The 21,814-nt window shown below is 35.0% G+C and overlaps 1 protein-coding gene across 1 annotated transcript in view; it reads left to right on the top strand.

Moving 5' to 3' along the window:
* LOC149568372 (uncharacterized) overlaps positions 1-19,542 on the top strand; it is a 31,472-nt gene extending 11,930 nt beyond the window's left edge. The window contains exons 8-10 of the mRNA XM_089821315.1: positions 7,612-7,683; positions 18,145-18,255; positions 18,438-19,542. Coding sequence (XP_089677441.1) covers positions 7,612-7,683; positions 18,145-18,255; positions 18,438-18,911 — 657 coding nt within the window. The 3' untranslated portion in view covers positions 18,912-19,542. The remainder of the gene's footprint in view (positions 1-7,611; positions 7,684-18,144; positions 18,256-18,437) is intronic.
* Positions 19,543-21,814: the final 2,272 nt, after the last annotated feature.

Below are 21,814 nucleotides of genomic sequence, written 5' to 3'. Positions count from 1 at the left end.
CACTAGTGGACTGCCAAATTTGAAAGTTGATTCACATGACATTCAAATTTGGTTCGAATTTGTGTTGAATTCACATTTTAACTGCAAAATTCGCTGTAAAAGTCACGTAGGACCCTGGTCGAATCGGAGGCGACTTTTACTGAATTTGGATTTATCCGAACAAGTGGGAATTGCAGTTCTCTGATTGGCAAATTTGGACTGACTTTCCTCTGATGCTGACGCAGCTTTTGTTTTTTATTAATGTTTTTTTATATTTTAAACTTTCACCCGCAGTTTTAGTATGTTTTTGTCCTAAAGTTTAAACCTAAAGTCACCCACATTCTCAGTACACAACATTGAGAATACACAGTGGGCTCAGTAAAAAACAACACAGGCTCAGCAAATAATGGCACTTACAGAGATTCGCAGGCTCAGTGTTGGCTTCATTTTATAGAAAATTGCAGGCACTCACAACAAATCGTGCTCAGTATTTACAAAAAATGGCATAGGCGGGCAAACATGCAAGTACTAGAAGCTTTTATCCAGGCAATCATTGCAGATTGAGTTGTTTCTTATATAGTTCTGCATAAAACTTCATATTCTCAATTTCCAATTTATTGTTTAAAGCTTTCATATGTTGAGTAGTTAAAAGCTAAGTTGCAGGTTCATATTCAATCTCCAATTTATTTGATAAGTTCACACACACACACGCACACACAAGCACCACACACACGCGCACACACATACACACCAAAAAAACTTGTATGGACGAACCCAAAATGAACCCGAACCCAGCCCAAAAAAAAAATTGAGCGAATGTTGAACCTGCATCCGAACCAAAATTTAAACCGGCAACTTAGATTATGACTTTTGGCAAATTCTTCTCTCTTGTGCCAAGTCCATGTTTTATACCATCAGCCTTTTTGTTTGTGAACAACAGCTTCCATGTTGCATGATGTTGTTTTCCTGATTGCTGAAGAGAAAGAATGCTGATATACCTATGTGGGAAAAGCAATGCTAATCAAACTATAAAGTTATCATAAATAAATAATTGCCCACTCACATTATAACAAAATAATTACTTTGGAAAAACGTTTCAGGAAAAAAAACATTGTAAAAACAAGATTCACTCTATCAACTAAATCGTTCAAAATACAATTGAATATTTTTTATGGTCTATAAATAGTTGAAAACATTTAAACACATCTGGAACATATGAACCAATTAATTTTGGAATTCATTGTAAAATATATTTGCAACACTGAGATGAATGCTGTGCTGCTTCACCATAAATGCACAACAAATATTGATACAGTATGTCTAACCATAGACCTAAGCTGCAAGAAAAAAATAATGTGGATTTGCATTAAAAAACGTGAGATGATATTTCCATATTGTCTCGGTTATTTCTTTGATGTGATCATATTAGACCAACACCATCCCTCCCTTTTCATGAAAACAAAAAAAAACCTGTTATGTATTCTTTTACAGAAACATTGCTTGAGAAAACAGAAACCCCATGCTATAACTTCCTCAGATCTTATTTCTCATAAGAATGGTAAATCATTTATAAAATATCTCTGGATCAATTCTTCCACATAAATTCTTTTCACCATGTCACTCTTCTTTCTGTTCTCTAATGACAAGTCAACTAGTGCCCTGTATACTAAAGCTCAAATTGAAAAGTTATACGTGAAGGAGTTGCTCAAAACATTATGGTAGAATTCATTTCTTCATATGAACTTTGTTGATTGACACTACACCTTCTCTAACAGATCTGTACTTCTATACATCCATAGGCACCGTGAATTCAAAATGAGGGCCTTGATAAAGAAACCAAAATATTAGGAGGTTCGTAAATTAAGCGCACAACAAATCCAAACCATTGAGTGTTAAGTTGTCTTCAAACACACCAAATGAGGCTGCCATATCAAATCTGAAGAGCATTTCCCATAAACTTCGTTTTCTTTTCCAAGCCTTCAAATGAGTAAGGTTACCTCCATTGCTTCCATGAATGCAACATGAGACTGAAAGAAAGCTAAATTGTTTGGAGATTTCTAGATTAAAATGCAGGAATCCAAACCCTCAAGCATTTAATGGTAGTCTTTATCTGTGCCAAAGGACACTCACATTTCAATCCTGAAGCCTCAGTACTCAGATGAAGGGTGCAAGTGGTTCCAAGGATTGATATGTAATATTCTTAACCACAGAAAATTAACACACAATTTCAAGAAAAGAGTAAGCAGCCATCTAAATAGTAAATAAGTTATAACCATACTCTTCTGTGTACATTTAACCTGTTGGTATGTAAGTAACCAATATGTGGAAATAAACTCACACCCCACACCATGTAAATATGTGCAGCTATGGTGCTTCTTTATCATTGACGATACATCAATAACAAAAGTAATGGGGACCCTCTCCCATATTGCCAAGGGGGCAGGTGATTTCTCTCCACCATTCTCCTTGCCTAACATCTGCTCTGACAATACACTAAAAGAAAGGAAGGTATATCCTAGCATGAATATGGTGTGTGCTTAGAGGCTTGGAGCTCAGACCTGCTCACTATAAATGTTTTCAATCATTCATATCTACACAACTACCCAGGCCTCAAATAATTAATACAAGGCTTATAGGATGCGTAAATGTCATCAATAAAATGGTTGCATTTAATATATTAGCTCAGCTACTCTCAGTTGTGCTGATGTCCCACAATTATTCGTCGAGCATTGGTCATCAGATAAATACAAATGGACTAAAGAATAAGCTAATTTCTATGCCACCAACTCTCTAAGGTTTCAATTGTTTGTTGAGTCCTTTCAACATTTATGGTACATGTAGCGCTGCTGTTGTTACAAAACCATATAGATTTAGAAGAACCTGTGATAGAGTTATGTTTTGGCGCAAAATGATGACATGTGAAGTTTGGATGTATTATTTGATAGTTTCCAGGCATGGGTGAAGATGCCCTTAGAGTACGCAAGTACTTTCAAGTAACGAGTGCTTTAGGAGGGTCTTTCAGTGTTTTGACTCTGAGCTAGTTTTCTGAAGATAAAGCAAAGCATGAGTACATATATTGTTGGTAGGTGTGATGCTGCATGCTTGCAATCACACTCTGTACTGTCATTCCCTTATTGGTAAAATCAGAGACCTTGATTGCATTGTGACTTCCCAAAAATTCGCTAAAAAGGGATGAATAAGGAATGTAGAAATACAATTACTGCAGAAAAATTAATTTTATAAGCAATATGGTAATACCTAAGCTATGATATTCAAAAGACTGAACATGATTAATTGGATTTATGGCATATCGGCATACAAGTCTTCAAGTAGTTAGAGATTACTTGAAGTGTCTACTGTAAGTTGTCTATTTGTTGGAGGATATCTTATGAAATCTGGTTGCAAGTCTAATTATATGTGCAGGATAGATTTGTCTAATTTGGCAAATCATACTAAGGTCTATGGTGCACCCATATGCCATGGCACAATTTTTTCTTTTCTTTGATGGCTTGTTCTATTAACAAGCCTTTCTTTAAACATGAACTTTTCAAACATCACCATATTTTTTGCAACCCAAATTCATTATGAAAATGGAGACGTACCCTAAAATTTGGGACAATTTGTAGGGTTTGTCTTGTTAGAATGCCATGTTAAAATATTAAAAGCTATGTAGAGCACACCCCCCCCCCCCCCCCCAACTTCCCCCAAAAGCATCCTAATCTATCATAATCCTTGTTGGGATTCAATTTGATAATGTCAAATTTTGCTTGAGTCCCAATTCCTCTGCATTTAGGACTCATTTTGTCCATCACTCATAACCAATCCACAAAGTCTGTGTATAGGTCTCTATTTGTCAAGTGCATATTGTGTCTCAAAAGTTGCCAAAGGTTTGAAAAACCATTCTAGCCTTTGAAAGAACCTCATAAATTTTCTGTCCTGTCTCTGCTCAGTTTTGCTCAAATTCCAAAGATTGTGTAAAACGTTGAAGTTTAGAGTTTCTCATCATATATATGGAGCTTTTTTGCTCAAATTTCAAAGACTATGTAGGAGATTTTTGCTTAAATTCAAAAGACTGAAATTTTTGAGTTTCTCATCCTGACATCCCTTTTCCTTGATTGCCTAGTTTCCCTTTTGTCTCGTTGGAGATTTGGTTCTTCCTCAGATCTTTGCAGTTCAACACTTTACAGTTTACACGAAGTTGCCTTTTGGAGTTATTTTGTGTTCATCCTTTTGCTTGCGTGCCATTAGGGATGAATCTCCTGTTATCATTGATCCCTGATTCCTGGTTTTTCTCACTATGTTATTTGTTCAGTTGTGATTTCAGTTATGTCTTTATACACATTCTTCTGGATATGGGTTTTGTGGTATTCTTTATCCTAGACTTTCTGTCATCAGAGATTTGGTTCTTCCTCAAATCTTTGCAGTTCAACACTTTACACTAAGTTGCCTTTTGGAGTTACTTTTATGTTCATCCTTTTGCTTCCATGCCGTGAGGGATGAATCTCCTGTTATCATTGATCCCTGATTCCTGGTTTTTCTCAGTATGTTATTTGTTAGAGTTGTCATTTCAGTTATGCTTTTATACACATTCTTCTGGATATGAGTTTTTTGGTATTCTTTATTCTAGACTTTCTACACTTTGCTGCATATACTTGTTTTGGGTATGGGCTATGAAGTATACCTGGCTTTTGATCTCCAAAATTTGTGGTATTGTATCTTAATGGGTTTGCGAGTTTACACCTACCTTTTTTTAGCATGCTGAGCATTATGGATTTTGTGGTATCAACAATCCCCAACTCTTCATGGTTTCGTTCATAAATATTTTTGGAGTTAATCATGTGAGGCATTATGATTTGCTTTCCTTTGGCAAGGGTTAGGAGGTATGCCTGACCCCCAACCTTTGAAATTTCACATCTTCACACTTCACGCAGTTCACTCTCGTTTACCTTCTTATACAACCCAATGTGCCAGTAATGACTAGATTTGATCCTGCAACTATTATTGGAGAGTTTTCTTGCTCAAGTCTTTGTTCATCTTAAAGGTGTAGATTTAAATATGCTTTCAACAGTAGAAAATGAAGAACACCATGCTATCATTATCTCACATCCCCTACTTAAAAAACCTAATCAAGGTATTCCTATCCCACATCACAATTTTGGGAAGTCTTTACAAGACGCAAAATTCAAATTTTGGGTTGAAAGACACATTCATCCTTTATTACTATGAATCATCACTTAAAGATAACACCATTGACAACCAACCAACAAGGAAGCTGTACAACTAGGTGAACATTCAAAACAACAAAGACTAGGAAGGATTCTTGGAAAGAAATTGACTATGCAGGGGCAAAGATTCTATCAATGCTAACCAGGCCCTCTTTGGTGGAGTGTAATACGTAACACTTAATCAACACAGACAAATGAAAACACCAAATATCGTGGCCTTGATTAAGATCAGTGACTGTAGTTGGAAACTAGTAGACATGCAAAAGTTCAATGTCATTGACTATCTTGGGTAAAGCGGTAACAACTATTTGCCTTAAGATAATATGTAGCATTGTTAACAGAACAATACAGAGATTCACTAATTATTAGATGCGATAATAAAAAATTGATGAACATCAATCATTAACCAAGCATGGTGAATAATATCAATGGGATAGACAATGATATAATAAAGGGATTAGCAATAATTATAAAGGGATGCAAAGACATGACTGGTCAAGTTCAATTGTTGCCACCTTTTAACTCGAGATTTAAGGGTCAGAGTAAAGTCCTCCAGTAGGGACCATTGGCGGGAAGAATAAGGAAAAAGGAAAGGGGATGTAATAAACTCAGCCTGCTGATATCTTGATGTTAATTAATATAAATATTGGGTAGCATTTAATCGATCATAAATTGAATTTCGTGTATAATAGCTTTCTTTACTGTAATGAGTATACATACATACATAGATTTTATTATTGAGTATTATTCCCAATGGGATATCTCCAGTGAGCCTTAGAATTTTATTTTTAAGTATTCATGTCTTGCATAATTTCATCAGCTTAATCGAGGTTATATACGCTGTAGTTTAGTCCCTTGATCTATTGTCATCTTTCAGGACTAGGTGTCCATTGGATACTACTGTAGTGTTTTTGGTTTGTATCTTCACTTGTGATTAAATTTTGTTGAAGATCACCTCTAAGAATACCTTCTTGGGTTTACCTGAGCCCAAAGATTATCCACTCCTAGCATTTACGTTGTCTATATGAGCAGTAGGTTAGTTCTTGATCTAGTGGCATCTTTTGGGATTAGGCGTACATTGGATACTACTGCAGTCATTTTAGTTTGTATATCTGCACCTGTGATTAAAATTAAAGAATACATCGTAGAACACTTTCTTGGGTCTAGCTGTGCCCCACGTGAAGAAAAAATTACCACTCTTTGCAATTGGTCCGTTGTTACTCAGTTTTGTTGATGGGCCGGTCTTTCCACCTTCAGGAACAACATATCCCTGGCCTTGAGTGTAACAATCTCTGTCGAAGTATGAACAGAAAATTTGGGATCCAACAAATACTTCTCTGTTTAAATTTTATGATTTTACACTTAGCATTTTGTCATTTTACAATTTACATTTGCAAGCAAGTAGAGGAAACCTAGGAGGGGAAGAGGGAAGGAGGACAATCTCTCATTCATAATGTCAGTCGGTCCATCTGTGATAAATTTTTTATTATGCAACATGTAACAAGTTTGTTTTTGTTTGCTTACAAATATGTATATAGAATAAGTTCCTTAAGAGTGACTGAACTTATTTCAATCACAGTGCATATATTTTCAATTGCATAAAATTAGTAAAAAATTAACATTAGTTAGAGTAGGTCATTTTGATATTTTTCAGTTATGATTGTTAGCTCATTTGTACATTTTAACCTCAATTTATAGAAATAAAATTCAAACTTCTTTAGTTTACTTTTGAGATTTTTTCTTTTTTTCTTTTTTTTTGATGGACACCATTCAGCTTTTTTCGCCTAGTCTCTTTGGTTAAGAACCAAGGACTGAGAGTTATCCATTCTGCCAAATTTGCCCGGGGTACAATCCCAGCCTCATCCCTTTTAGATGTCAGGGGCCTTGCACTCAGCAAGACTTGATCCCCTGGTGGGTTCTTTGTGAGCCTTTCAAATTCACCAATAGACCAAGAGCCCTTTGACTAATATTTTCTTTATTTAATTTATTTGTCATCCCTAATATTTCTTGTGCCCTGTTTTACTAAACATATGTTATCATGCAAATTTTGTTCTAGAAATTCATTGTTTGCATTTAACAAAAGTGATAAACCTTCTAGTTTAACGTTATGATAATTTTAAAATCTTCCTGAACCTTTTTATAATTTAAGATCTTCCTAAACCTTTTTGGTGTTTTGCGGAGAAGCATGTTGCATTACATTCTGCGAATCAAATAAATCCTTTATTACAGGAGCAGTGATGGAATAGGCAAGCTATTTTAATTAGATAGTGTTGGCTATTTTAATAAATATCATATGTCATTGCTTATTTAGGAAACCGTTTTCTCCATTAATTTAACATTTTTTATTGAGGGATTATGAAAATTTATATGCAAATTGTCTTACAGAATAATTTATTTTTAATGCTAGTTTTATACGAAACTGGAAGAGAAGATCAGTGCGAAGGAAGCAGAGAAGAACCAATTGCAAGCAAAGACACAGGTTTGCCTGTGATTCATTTTTATCATCTTAAGTATTAGGAGTTGTCACAAATATTTCAATTACATTATTAATTACAAAAGCTTTAAAACAAAGGGTATCAGGGATGCCATCCCCTCTGATTATTGGTATGATACTGCTGATACATTTAGATTAGGCAACCAAGTGAACGTACCATATTCAAATTAATATTTAAAACAGTAAAATATGTAGAATTCAATACATTAATTGGAAAATAAACTCTAGAACATAAAGAATACCTTAATTTTCTTTCAAAGTCTAATCGCAAGCAGAGTTGTTCTCTAATTCTCCGCGACCTTGTGAATGTACCATATTCAAATTAATATTTAAAACAATAAAATATGTAGAATTTAATACATTAATTAAAAAACCTCTAAAAATGTATTGAAAATCCTAATTTTTTAGTGTAAGCTCAAGCAGAGTTGTCTAATCGGCCATCTAGTGAATGTTACTATTTTCAAATTAATCTTAGAAAAAACTCTAAAATATAACAAAAACTTCAACTTAAGCAGAGTTGTGGGCTACCTAGTGGATGTACCATATTCAAATTTATATTTAAAACAATAAAAATATATAGACATACATTAATTGATAAAACACTCTAAAATGTAACAAAAACCGTAATTTTCTTCCAAATTCTAATCACAAGCAGAGTTGTGCACTAATTCTGGGCAACCTAGTGAATTTTGCTTGCACTAATTCTGGGCAACCTAGGGAATGTACCATATTAAAAGTAATATTTAAAATTTAAAACAATAAAATATTTAGACTTTAATACATTAATTGAAAAGAACTCTGAAATGTAAGTGTATGACAAGCGGAGTTGTGCTCTATTTCGTGTCTCTTTTCCCTTTTGTCTTTGGTTTTACAGGTGACAAGAATTAGAAATGCATATTATTAATAATATACCTAAATATTCTGTTTAAAATACTTTTAAATTAAAAAATCACTTCTACATTAGAATCAATTTTTAAATATTTAATAATTATATTTTATATATTATGTACTTTATTTATAATTTATTTTATTTTATGTACTCAGACTAATTTTAGTTTTTAATATCACATCAATTCTATTTAATCATTGTAATTAAATTCTAGTGAAAGGCGTACTGTTTGATTTAAATATTAATATTATTAATAAAGCAATACTAAAATTATAGTATAAACTTATTTTATTATTTTGTGTAGATTTATTTAAAAGATAAGCATGTTAATAAATACAATGGCTTCTAAATAAGTTTTCAAGAAATAAAGAGGATGGAATTAATATTTGTTTAATAATATTTTTAATATTATGCTTGTTATTAAATTTAAATTTTAAATCATCTAATATATAAATGATTATTAAATTTAATGTTATCAATTAATATTTATCTTTATATATAATTTATTTATAATTTTATTAATATATTCAAATATTTTGTTAATACTAATTGCAATTTGGTGTGCAATGACTTCATTGAAGAGGTTTGGAAGTTCAGTAAGATCGAAATTTCATCTATTTTTCATACGAGTAGTAGAGAGAGATAGATAGATAGTATATTTAATAATTTTGTGTGGAGAGACAAAAATCTAAAGAGGATAGGAGATTAGATATAGATTTCTAGGGAGAGGAAGAGGGAGAGGGAGAGATGTTTAGATATATGAAGTGAAGAAGATAGAGGGTGAGATGGAAGAAGAGATATGGAGAGACAAAGATCTAGAGAGGATAAGAGATTAGATGTAGACTTCTAGGGAGAGGGAGAGGGAGAGATGTTTAGATATATGAAGTGAAGAAGATAGAGGTAGAGATGAAAATGAAACGAGGGGGGTGGAGGGAGACCAATAGATAGAGAGATGGAATGAGGTAGAAGGTGAGATAAAGGTAGAGAGAGGTAGGAAATATAAAGAGGGAGAGGTAGAGATTGTAGAGGAAGAGGACTAAATAAAGAAATATAGACGGTGATGTAAAGTGATAGACATACAAAGGAGGAAGAGGGAGAGGGAGATATATAAATAGATGAAGAGATAGAGAGAAATGTATAGAGATATAAAAAAAGAAAGAGGGAGAGGAAAATATTTTGGAAGAGAAAGGGAGATGGTGGTAGGAATAGAGAGGGAATAGAAAGGGCTTGAGGGAGGGGATTAGTGTGGAGATAAGAGAGGAAAGTGGAGAAAGAGATAGAGATTGGTAGAAGTGGAGGAGAGGGAAAGAGATAGGTAGAGAAGAGAGTGACAAGAAAAGGAGGGGGATATAAAGAGCTAGGTAGAGGAGGGAATGAGAGAATTAGGGGAGATAGGGAGAGAGAAATTAGAGATAGGAGAGAGGGCTAGAGGGGTAAAGGGAGAGAGATATAGGGGAAATGAAGGGATTGACGTAGGGATAAATGTGGATATTTAGAAACAGGATAAAGATAGGTAGAAGTGGGGTGGGGGAAGAGATAGATAGAAAAGAAAGAGAAAAGGGGGGAGCATAAAGAGATAGGTAGAGGAGAGAGCAAGACAAAGAGGGGAGATAGAGGGATTAGAGTTGCGAGAGAGGGCTAGAGAGATAGGTAGAGGGAGAGGGAGAGGGAGAGGGACAGAGAACTTAGAGTATAGAGAGAGGGAGAGATACAAATAGAATAGATGGAAATGACTCAGTGATTTGAAGGTATCCTATGGTATGAGACAGAACAATCCATTAATTTGAGCTTTCTAAGGTGAAGTTTCATTAGAGGCTGTGATACACTTGGCATTTAAACTGTAAAAAATTACACGGGGGCAGAAAATCTGTGAAGTAAACAATGGAACTAAGGGACTTTATTATGAATGCCTTTGGGTTTTGTAACCTGATGATAATAATGTTTTAAGTTTTCGATAGTTTGACTAAATTATTACTAGCGCAACGCCTTCATTGAAAACCAAAATATCACAGATATCATGATTGTCTTGAGGATAAATCTTACATATATGGCAGCTTATTGTGGCTAACTTGATGTTAAATCTTCCATTGTTTTAAATCTAATTCATCCTTCACCACTTTTGATTCAAAGCATAGCTACATCAAAGTCATGGACATTTAATTTGATGCATACATGTAACTACTAATTAAAAATAATTTAACAAATAGGGGATTCTCATATTCAAAAATTGTTTTGAAATTCGAATAGATCAGCCAACACATTAATCGTCTACTTCCATCTGATGTAGGAGCATCCTTGGTTGCCTTGTTATCCTGCTCATTTTTGTTCATTCTGCAAATTTGTGCCTAGCAGACCTTCATGTGCCTAGCAGTTCCTTCATGTGCCTAGTAGTCCTTCATGTGCCGAGTTATTGGAGCAATTCCTTCATGTGCAGAGTTACCCAATGTATGCCGAATGACTCTTCATGTGCCGAGTTACCCAGTGTATGCCAAGTGTTTCTTCATGTGCCGAGTTACCCAGTGTATGCCGAGTGTCAGTATTTGGACATGATTTCTACGAGCCAACTTGCGAGATTTATTTTCGATCACGACATTTATGTTAAGATCTTCTCTTGAGATGTGTCCAAACCATTGTAAGCCGTTTTGGCAAGTATATATAGAGTGTTTAGGCTTAGAGATAGGCAAGTTTTTGGGAGCAGATTGTAGAGTAGAACTGAAAGTCCGAATTTGTAGTTGGATATTTCAATGTGAATGTATTTTGTAATTGGCTGTAACCCAGAAGGCCTTACAGCTGGGCATGTATGAAGATGTTTTGATGAATCAATAAAAGTATTTCACTCTTCTTCCTCCTTTGGTTGCTGTTCCTTGTGTTTGCTTCCATTGTGTTAACTCTTGTAGGGTGGTTTAGATAGCTGGGTGACCCATTGGCCCTAGTTATTCATCCTTTGCCTGCATCAGTTGGTATCAGAGCTTGAGGTTCATCCTTGTGGAGATTGGATCGTGTAGAACCCTGATTCAGATTTGGTTGTAGGGTTGTAGATCTGCGGATTTGACCTATAAATTGCAGAGGGTTACGATCGTGCAGGAACCTGATTTGTAAAGATGGTTCGTAGTAGAGGAAATAATATTGATAATGCTATATTAGATCAGTTGAGACAAATTGCAGCCAGATTAGATGCTGTGGAGACAACTTAGAGGAGAGGAGCACATCTTGATGATGTAAGTGACGATGAAGCAGCAGCACCAAACCATAATCCGGAATCTGAAGAAGATCAAGATGAGAAAAGATTGTTGTGAGTGTTGTCTAGGGCAAATTCAAAGCCTACTATAGAAGTTGTTCCTTATGATGAAAAATTCGATGCCAATGTTATGTTGGATTGGATCTCTGATATGGAGAAGTTCTTCGAGTATGAAAACACTCCTGATAACAGAAAGGTGAAGATTGCAGTCATTAGGTTGAAAGGTCATGCATCACTATGGTCGGAGCACTTGCAAACTGATAGACAAAGGAGAGGAAAGGAGAAGATCAGAACTTGGCCAAAGATGGTGAACAAGGTAAAGAACAAATTCCTTCCTGCTGATTACGAAGTTAGCTTGTTGAGAAATATGCAAAATTTGAAACAAAAGGACATGACTATGAAAGAATATACCGAGGAATTCTATAGATTGGACATCAGATCTGGACATGTGGATGATGATGTTGAGAAAATTGCAAGGTACATTAATGGATTGAGATCTGGAATACAAGATGAAATAAGATTTGTGAAGTTGGAAAGTGTGGAAGAAGCATATCAATATGCCTTGAAAGTTGAGGAGATCTTGACAAAGAAGCATGAACAAAGACAAAGAGGTAGAGGTGGCAGATTCCAAAGAGGTAGAGGTAGATCTTATGGTGAAGGTGGCAGATCTGAAAGTTCTGTGCAAGATAAAGGCAAATCTGAATGGAAGAATGATGACAAAGGCAAGACCGAATGGAAAAGTGGTAGTTCTTACCGAGGAGGCACTAGTTCTTACCGAGGAAGAGGTAATTCTTATTCTAGAGGTGGATTTCATGGTAATTGTTTCAGATGTGGTAACAAGAGACATAGATCTTTTGAATGTAGATCCTCTAAAAGTAGGCAAGGTAACAAAAATGCTGTGATTTAAGGAGATGATGAGGGTTCACCAAGTGGACTTGAGGCTAGAGAAAATCTGATGGTGAGAAGAACCTTATGTAATAAGGGAAGTGACGAGGAACTTGTTTTAAGGAGAAATCTTTTCAAGACAAGATGTAAGATGGTTGAAAAATGCTGCAAAGTGATCATTGATAGTGGGAGTTCTACAAATTTGGCATCGGAAGAGCTGGTTACAAAGTTGCAGTTGCAAAGGCTGAAAGATCCCAAACCCTATCATGTTTCATGGATCAAAGATGAGCTTAAGATATTGGTAAGTGAGCAATGCCTTGTAAAGTTCAAAATTGAACATTATTTTGAAGTTTTGCGTGATATTATGCCCATAGATTGTTGTCATATTTTGTTGGGTAGACCTTGGCAATATGATAGATATGCTGTACATAATGGAAGATTGAATCAATATACTCTTTGGGTAAATGGGAAGAAACAAACATTTCTGCCTTTGATTGAAAGTCCAGATGAGGTTAATTGTGCTACTGTAAAAATTTGCATGGTTAATGGGAAACAATTTGAAAAGGAAATGAAAAGGAATCAAGTTTGTTTTGTCATAGTTCCTAGAGGACCGAGTGTTGGTAGTAATGACTGAGCAGTAGAAGCTAGTAATGATCGAGTGACAATAGATAGTGATAGCCGAGTACCAGTAGAAATTATAGAATTGCTGAATTAGTATAAAGACATTATTGCTGATGATATTCCTGATGGTTTACCTCTGGTAAGAAGTATAAGTCATTGTATGGATCTGATTCTTGGAGCTAGTTTGCCAAACAAAGCACCATATAGATTGACATCTGTAGAGAATGAAGAACTTAACAAACAAGTGCATGAGTTGTTGCAGAAAGGTTTGATCAGAGAAAGCTTGAGTCCATGTGCTGTACCTGCTGTATTAGCACCTAAAAAGAATGGAGAATGGAGAATGTGTATTGATTCTAGAGCCATTAACAAGATAATAGTGAAATATAGGTTTCCTATGCCGAGGATGGATGACATAATGGATTGTTTGAGTGGAGCAAAGTATTTTACCAAGGTTGATTTGAAGAGTGGCTGTCATCAGATCAAAATCAGAGAAGGTGATGAATAAAAAACTGCTGTCAAAACAAAAGATGGTTTGTATGAATGGTTGGTTATGCCTTTTGGTTTGACTAATGCACCTAGTACTTTCATGAGGTTGATGAATGAAGTTCTGAAAAGATTTTTGGGTAAGTTTGTGATTGTTTATTTAGATGATATTCTGATATTCAGTAAGACTAAGGAAGAACATCTTGAGCATATTAGACAAGTATTGCAAAGATTAAAAGAGGAAAAGTTGCTGATTAATTTGAAAAAATGTTCTTTTATACAAGAGGAGATTGTGTATTTGAGATTTGTGATTTTAGTTGATGGATTCAAGATGGATCCTGAGAAGGTTAAAGCAATTTTGGAATGGCCTACATCTGAGAATGTGGGTGAGGTAAGATCATTTCATGATTTGCCTAGTTTTTATAGAAAGTTCATAAAGAATTTCAGTGTTGTTTGTAATGCTATGACTAAGACAATGAGGGGAGATAAAAAGGAATTCAAGTGGACACATGGAGCTGATAAGAGTTTTGAGATTTTGAAACAAAAAGTTGCTGAATTACTTGTATTGGCTTTGCTTGATTTCAATAAAGTATTTCAAGTTGAATGTGATGCGAGTGGTAATGCAATAGGAGCTGTATTAAGTCAAGAAGGTAAGCCTGTTGCTTTCTTTAGTAAAAAGTTGAATGATGCTAAAAGTAAGTATTCTGTGTATGATCAAGAATTTTATGTCATTGTTCAAGCATTGAAGAAGTGGAGACATTATTTGATTCCTAAGGAGTTTGTGTTGTATTCTGATCATTAAGCTTTACAATACTTGGGAAGTTAACATAAATTGAATCAGAGACATGAAGTGGGTTGAACCATTTGTGATCAAGCATAAGAGTGGAGTTACTAACATAGTTGTTGATGCATTGAGTAGAAGACATTCTTTGTTGACTGAAATGAAGGTTGAAGTTCTTGGTTTTGATGAAATGAAAGAGTTGTATGATGCTGATCCTGATTTTTTTGAGGCATGGAGAGAGTGCAGAGCACCAAATCTGACAGATCACATAAGTAAGTATGATGAGTATTTCATTCAAGAAGGCATGTTGTTCAAAGGCATTCAGTTGTGTATTCCTAGAATTTCTATGAGGTTGAATCTGATTAAAAAAAAACACAGTGGTGGATTGGTTGGACATTTTGGAATTGATAAGACATTGAGTTTGCTGAAAGAGAAGTATTATTGGCCACAAATGTACAAGGATGTTCATAAATTTGTAAAGAGTTGTGGAGTTTGTCAAGTTGCAAAAAGGGTGAGTCAAAATACTGGTTTGTATGCACCTATTACTGTTCCTGAGAAACTTTGGATTGACATCAGTAAGATTTTGTTCTTGGATTGCCTAAGACAGTGAAAGGGTATGATTCCATATTTGTTGTAGTGGACAGATTTTCTAAGATGACTCATTTCATACCATGTAAGAAGACATTAGATGCTGAGCATGTTGCTGAACTTTTCTTTAAAGAGATTGTGAGATTGCATGGATTACCAAGAAGTATTATTTTTGACAGAGAGTAAATTTGTTGGCTACTTTTGGAACACTTTGTGGAAGAAGTTGGGTACTTAATTGAAGTTTAGTTCTACATTCCATCCACAAACAAATGGTTAGACAGAGGTTGTGAATAGACGTTTGCGTAATTTGCTAAGATGTTAAGTTGGGAATAAGCCAAGTAATTGAGAGATGATATTGACACAAGTTGAATTTGTATATAATAATACTGTGAATAGGAGTATAGGGAAGACACCTTTTGAGATTGTTACTGGAATGCATACTAGAGGTGTATCAAATTTGAGAGAAGTTGCTGGTGAAGAAAAGAGAAGTGCTGTAGGAGAAGAATTTGCTGATTTTATGGAGTCTTTGCATAAGGAAGTGAAGTTGAGGTTGGAACAAAGTAATCGGAAGTATGAAGAGAATGCTGATCAGTCTAGAAGAAACAATGATTTTCAAATTGGTGATGAGGTGATGGTTCATTTGAAGAAAAGAAGATTCTCAGTTGGAACATACAGTAAGCTGAAGATCAAGAAATTTGGACCTTGTAAGATCTTGAAGAAGTTTGACAGTGGTAATGCTTATGAAGTTGAGTTACCTGATGACATGGATATATCTCTTATATTCAATATTGCTGATTTGTATAAGTATCATGAATCAGAGGATGAAGTTGTTGTATCAGATGATTATCCTAAGAAGCAGATTGAAGAAGTTGAATAGATATTGGATCAGAGAGTTGGCAAGAGCACAAGAGGAAAAGATTACTATGAATATTTGGTGAAGTGGAAGAATAGACCTATTGAAGATGCTTCATGAATTTCTCAATTTGAGTTGGATTCAGCTCAGGTTGTGACATCTCAATGATTCAGGAGAATCATTTCTTTCAACCCCGATTGTTTGATGCAGGAGCATCCTGGGTTGCCTTGTTATCCTGCTCATTTTTGTTCATTCTGCAAATTGGTGCCTAGCAGTTCCTTCATGTACCTAGCAGTCCTTCATGTGCCAAGTTACTGTAGCAATTCCTTCATATGCCGAGTTACTGTAGCAATTTCTTCATGTGTCGAGTTATCCAGTGTATGTCGAGTGACTCTTCATGTGTCGAGTTACCCAGTGTATGCTGAGTGTTTCTTCATGTGCTGAGTTACCCAGTGTATGTCGGGTGTTAGTATTTGGACGTGATTTTTGCGAGCCGACTTGCAGGATCTATTTTCAATCACAACATTTATGTTAAGTTCTTTTCTTGGGATGTGTCCAGACTGTTGTTGGGTTGGCCCTCCTCTTATGTAATGTTCTAGAATAATTTTTAAGTCGTTTTGGCAAGTATATATAGACTGTTTAGGCTTAGAGTTAGGCAAGTTTTTGGGAGCAGATTGTAGAGCAGAACTGAAAGTGCGAATTTGCAGTTGGATCTTTCAATGTGAATGTATTTTGTAATTGACTGTAACCTAGAAGGCCTTACAACTGGGCATGTATGAAGATGTTTTGATGAATCAATAAAAGTATTTCACTCTTTTTCCTCATTTGGTTGTTGTTCTTTATGTTTGCTTCCGTTGTGTTAACTCTTGCAGGGTGGTTTGGATAGCTAGGTGAGCCTTTGGCCCTAGTTATTCATCCTTTGCCTGCGTCACCATCATTTGGTTTCTTTGAATTCAAACAAAGACTATTTAGGAAATAGGACGTAAGCAAAAGCAATGTTCTCTGCTATTAATGACATGAGAGGAAGGATACTTTGGTGCTCGAGGCATAGGGAGTCAGAAACAAAATCTGAATGATTGAACCTGAAAGGGTTTCATGTCTTCCCAAAAATGCCACACATAAAGACATAAGTGCCCTAATAATTACAATAGGCACTTTAAGAGACAAAGCATCAGGGAAAATATGTATATTTATTATTTTATGTCCCGAAAGCTCGAAGAGCTACCATACAATTGAGTTTTTAAGAACATCTAAGATGTACAGTGTTTCCACAACAATTATTCAAATCAAGCAATTTTCTTCTCTCGAAAATATTTCAATTTCAAATCATGTCATTTTTGGAAACTTTGAAATTAATCTTATGTTTGACCTTTACTTAAATTGCTAATTCGTTGTTATGGAAGAGAATTTGTTGATCCCTAGTATTGTGGGAAGTGTGCATATTATAAGCCTTATTCTATGGTTCAATTAACATCAAATGAACAGTATATTGCCTGGAATTAATAGTAATAATTTCAATGCAAATAATTAAGGAAAACTTTCACCACAAAATTGGGAGAAATATTAATTCTGAAAACTCTAGAGTGGGGGAAAAAGCAACCCGAAAAATGACACCTGTGGCCTGAAAAGACAAGTACAAAGTGGCTAGGGTATGCCCGGCTAAAAGAATGAGATACTTCATCTCGCAAAAGTCTTCCACTTCGCTCTACAAACTGTGAACTCTGGAGAGCCTGAGGAAAAGTGATGCAACAATTTCAATTGAAAGACCAGGAATACAAGTTGGAAAGGCGACCAAGCAACCTTACCTATTCCAGTCTCAACCAGATTAGCGTACAATTAAGTGCATGTATTACATAATAATAATATATACACGCTTCTCATGTTCATTACCTCACATTACAAACCTTCATGTTTATATGATGCTTTTGGATCATTTATTGTGTTGTTTATGCAAGGGAGTGATGCCTTCTCTTGCAATAGATGGCATGGTCTCTTTTTGTTGTATCCGTGCTAGCACTTAGCTCAAAATTCGATTGATTCAGGTTTTTGTAACTTATACCGTGTGTGCTCGTTTTGTTGATATACTTCGTTTGGTAATCCTCTTGCAGGAAGAAAAGGATGCTGAATTGAAAAAATTGCGCAAGAACTTGAAATTCAAGGCCACTCCAATGCCTAACTTCTATCATGAAGGAGGTCCTCCCATGGCAGAAATAAAAAAGGTGCAGACTGTTGGACCTTGCATTCCTGCATATGTACCACCATATTTTTGACTTCTATTAGATGCTTTGTATATTAAGTTTAACGTTCTTGCATATACCACCTTTTCCAAAAATCAGTACGGTTAAATGTACTTAGTTGCTGTATTTTCTGACAGTATTTTGTTTGTAATATTTGTTATAAGATTCCACCAACTTTTGCAAAGTCTCCAAGGTTCGGAAGGAAGAATACAAGCCATGGAACAATTCTGAGCAAGTCCCTGCAGACTTTTAAGCCTGTATCTGATCAAGAGAACAAGAACAACGGCCTGGGAGAGAGACATATTTATGTGTCAGGTAGAAATAGAGACACTTTGCCAGCTACAAATAGCAGTTCATTGTCTAAGAAGGTACCAAGCTCTCCAAGGCCCCAGTTGAAGAAGGAATCAAGACACGTGCTTTGTAACGGTTTCAGTAAAACAGAAGGCAAACATCATTCTGAAGGTCAAATCTCTTTAAAAAAATTTGAAACGGAAGGTGTCAAATTGGTAAGTACCAGTTGTGTGGAAGATCCATATCCTTCTAAAGAAAGCACTGTGCCTGCCATGAGTACAGATACAATTCCCAAAGTTCTGAATGAATCTCAGGATATGGATTCAACTGAAGATGCACAAATTTGAAAAATGCAAAATTGATGAACAACGCAGCAAGGATAAAAACGGCACTAATACCCATACCATTTTGAAGAGTTCCTTTCTTCAAAAGAGCGTAGAAACATTCATTTCCTTTGCTCGTAGCATTTAGTGGCAAAGGAATGATCGCCAATCGTTGACCCTTCTCAATGGTCTCAGAAGTTTCGATGGAGTGGAATATGTTAAGCTAGAGCTGAAGGTAACTCTATAGTGACAATTTCTTCTAGGTATACAGATTGTCTCCTTGTCTGGATAAATGCTATAATCAATACATGAGAAGTTTTGAGACCACATATTTGGTGAGATCTGGTACTCATTGGAATTTATCTATACTTATTCTCATACATCCAAGGACATTAGTAGATAGGCACATGGGATTTGGTAAGTGGCTTGCCGTTGTATAATACAGTGGGTCATATATCAGATCTCTGCCATTTGAATGCTGCTAGTCCACTGATGAGCTTTTGCTGTGATGGCCTTTACAAAAGGGTCAATTGCAGGTCATATTCTGAAAGATCTGTTTGTCTTTTATTGGTGTAGTCATATCTGTTCAATAGCGATTTTAAATGTGTAAATTATTGAATATTGGCATGCGTTTTGAAATTTGTTTATTATTGAATATTGGCTTGCGGTCTGGAGGAGTGCATTTTTCTCTTATTGCTGGTAATCTCAAAAGGGCTTTCAGAATTATAGAAGTGCTGATGTTGAGTTTATCTTTACCAACATATATCATGTTTGCATGTTTTCTGCTGTGACTTGTAACAATATTATGTTTTTTTCATTTCTCGTTTTCTATATTTAGAAGTTTTGCATTCAGCTAATTTATAATATAGACTTTGTCACTTTAACTGTAATTTAAATTAGTTTTTAAAATAGAAACATGCTAAACATTAGTATACGTTTATTTACAAAACAATAAATTTTTTGTTTTTTGAGTCGAGCAAAGATATTTGCATATACAGAAAGATATTTGCATAAAAGCAAATTTCACCTTATATTAGTATATAATACATTTTGAATTCATATTAGATGTAATTTCGCGAAACGTTTCATTCAGCATTCTATACAAACCAATACGTCTGAAAAATCAAGGCGAATATCATTTAATAAAGGAAAACTGATCGAGAAAGCAAAATTAATATCATCAAAATAAGGAATCAATTGAAGATGAACGCCATTTCTTTTTACTCGTTTTTGTTTTAGTAACGTGAAACGAATTGATATGTTCGTGTCCCCTTTTAACCTGTATTTCATATACAAATAGAGAAGCATTAGTCAGATGATTGATGGAGAAGAGCTTTTATGGTGGCATATAGTTTCAAAGGCAACACTTAAAATGATTTTTTAATGGAGTGATGGAACTACAACGAAAAGTTATGTTGGCGAGATTAGTTGCAACATGTAACTACAACGAAAAGGAGTATGTTGACGAGATTAGTTGCAATATGTTTTTTTATATCATAATGCATATTTGAGTTGATTGACAAGGTTGGTGCTTTGGATTGATGTATCGAAAGTTTGTAACATGTGCTCATCAAAGATTGTGCGTGGAAGACAGTTAGGAACCAAATAAGTCTACATTGGGCTATGCAACTGTGTCATCACAAGGCCTCTGGTGGCCACACAGATCAATCGCTGTTGGACTTTTCCTTGTGAGGACGGATACTTAATCTTTTCCATGATGTCTCTTGCTTTTTTTTTTCTTTTGTTGTGCTTGCTCTTTTGTGGACACCATTTGGTGCTCTGTTTGTCTACTTTTTCTTGGTGTAAGCTTCCAGACCCATAGACCCATGTTGTGGTCTTTTGTTGGACATTAATAATATTATCTTATCTATCTCATCTTATCTTATCTAGAGTAACACGTGGGTTTGGACTTGGCCTATTACATGTTTGGGTAAGGGTTATTCTTATGGCTGATTAACTAGTGAATTAATCTCTATAGCTTGACATGAGAATGAAACTATTGTGGTACTTCATTTATGTACTTGATCTGGTTTTTTCCTAATAAAACTACTTGTGTGAACTCTTGATAGCATAATGAATGAGACGTAGTAGATGTGTGATGATAATGTGAGTTGCCATCTCAATCATCTCTCTAGGCTAACATGTAAATAAAACTATTGTGGTGGTTCATATATATACTTGATCTAGGTCTGTTCCTAGTAAAAAAACTTGTGTCAAGTCTGATAGCATTATGAATGAGGTGTAGTAGATGTGTGAACGATAATGTGAGTTGCATCTCAATCATTATTGAAGAACATAGATACTGTATGAAGAAATTATGAAGTTGATCAAATCATAAAGTGGCGCAATCAGTCCCAATGGTCTACATTTTGTATCTCTTGAATATTGTAAAGATTGATGTCACCTACTATGTGGTTGCTAGGATCTTGGATATGTGAAAACAATGCATTGTAGGATTGCAAAAGAAGTATGGGATAAGTTTTGTGTCGATGAATATTCTCTTTGTGAATAGGTCCTCTTGCTATCAAGGATAGGCTTGATGATGCTTTTAAATAGTTACAACTATTCTTACATGATTGCAATATGATAGCACCTTTTTGAATATTGAACCCGTTACTTTCAACCTTCCGAAAAAAAATGGCAATTTGCAAATTATTTAGAGAGCTATGAATTTGGTTCATATTGCATCTTCAAAATATTAAGCTTGTTTTTTTTCAATTTCTCTAAATTTTGCTATTTATTTTGTTGTGTTCTCATCTCATCAAATTAAACCAACAAGATGCCATTTGCTTCTAAAGATTTTTGTTATAGACGCATTATTGTATTATCCTTAAATACTCTATTGGGTGTAGGTATCAAACAACTACAAATAAAATGGTAGATTTGTTGTTGATTGTTGAAAAATATTTATATTATGTCTAGTTACT

This window comes from Cupressus sempervirens, chromosome 3, assembly GCF_028749045.1.
Source record: "Cupressus sempervirens isolate cs-2001-9-10 chromosome 3, ASM2874904v1, whole genome shotgun sequence".
Taxonomy (NCBI): Eukaryota; Viridiplantae; Streptophyta; class Pinopsida; order Cupressales; family Cupressaceae; genus Cupressus; species Cupressus sempervirens.
This window is presented reverse-complemented; position numbering and strand designations above follow the sequence as displayed.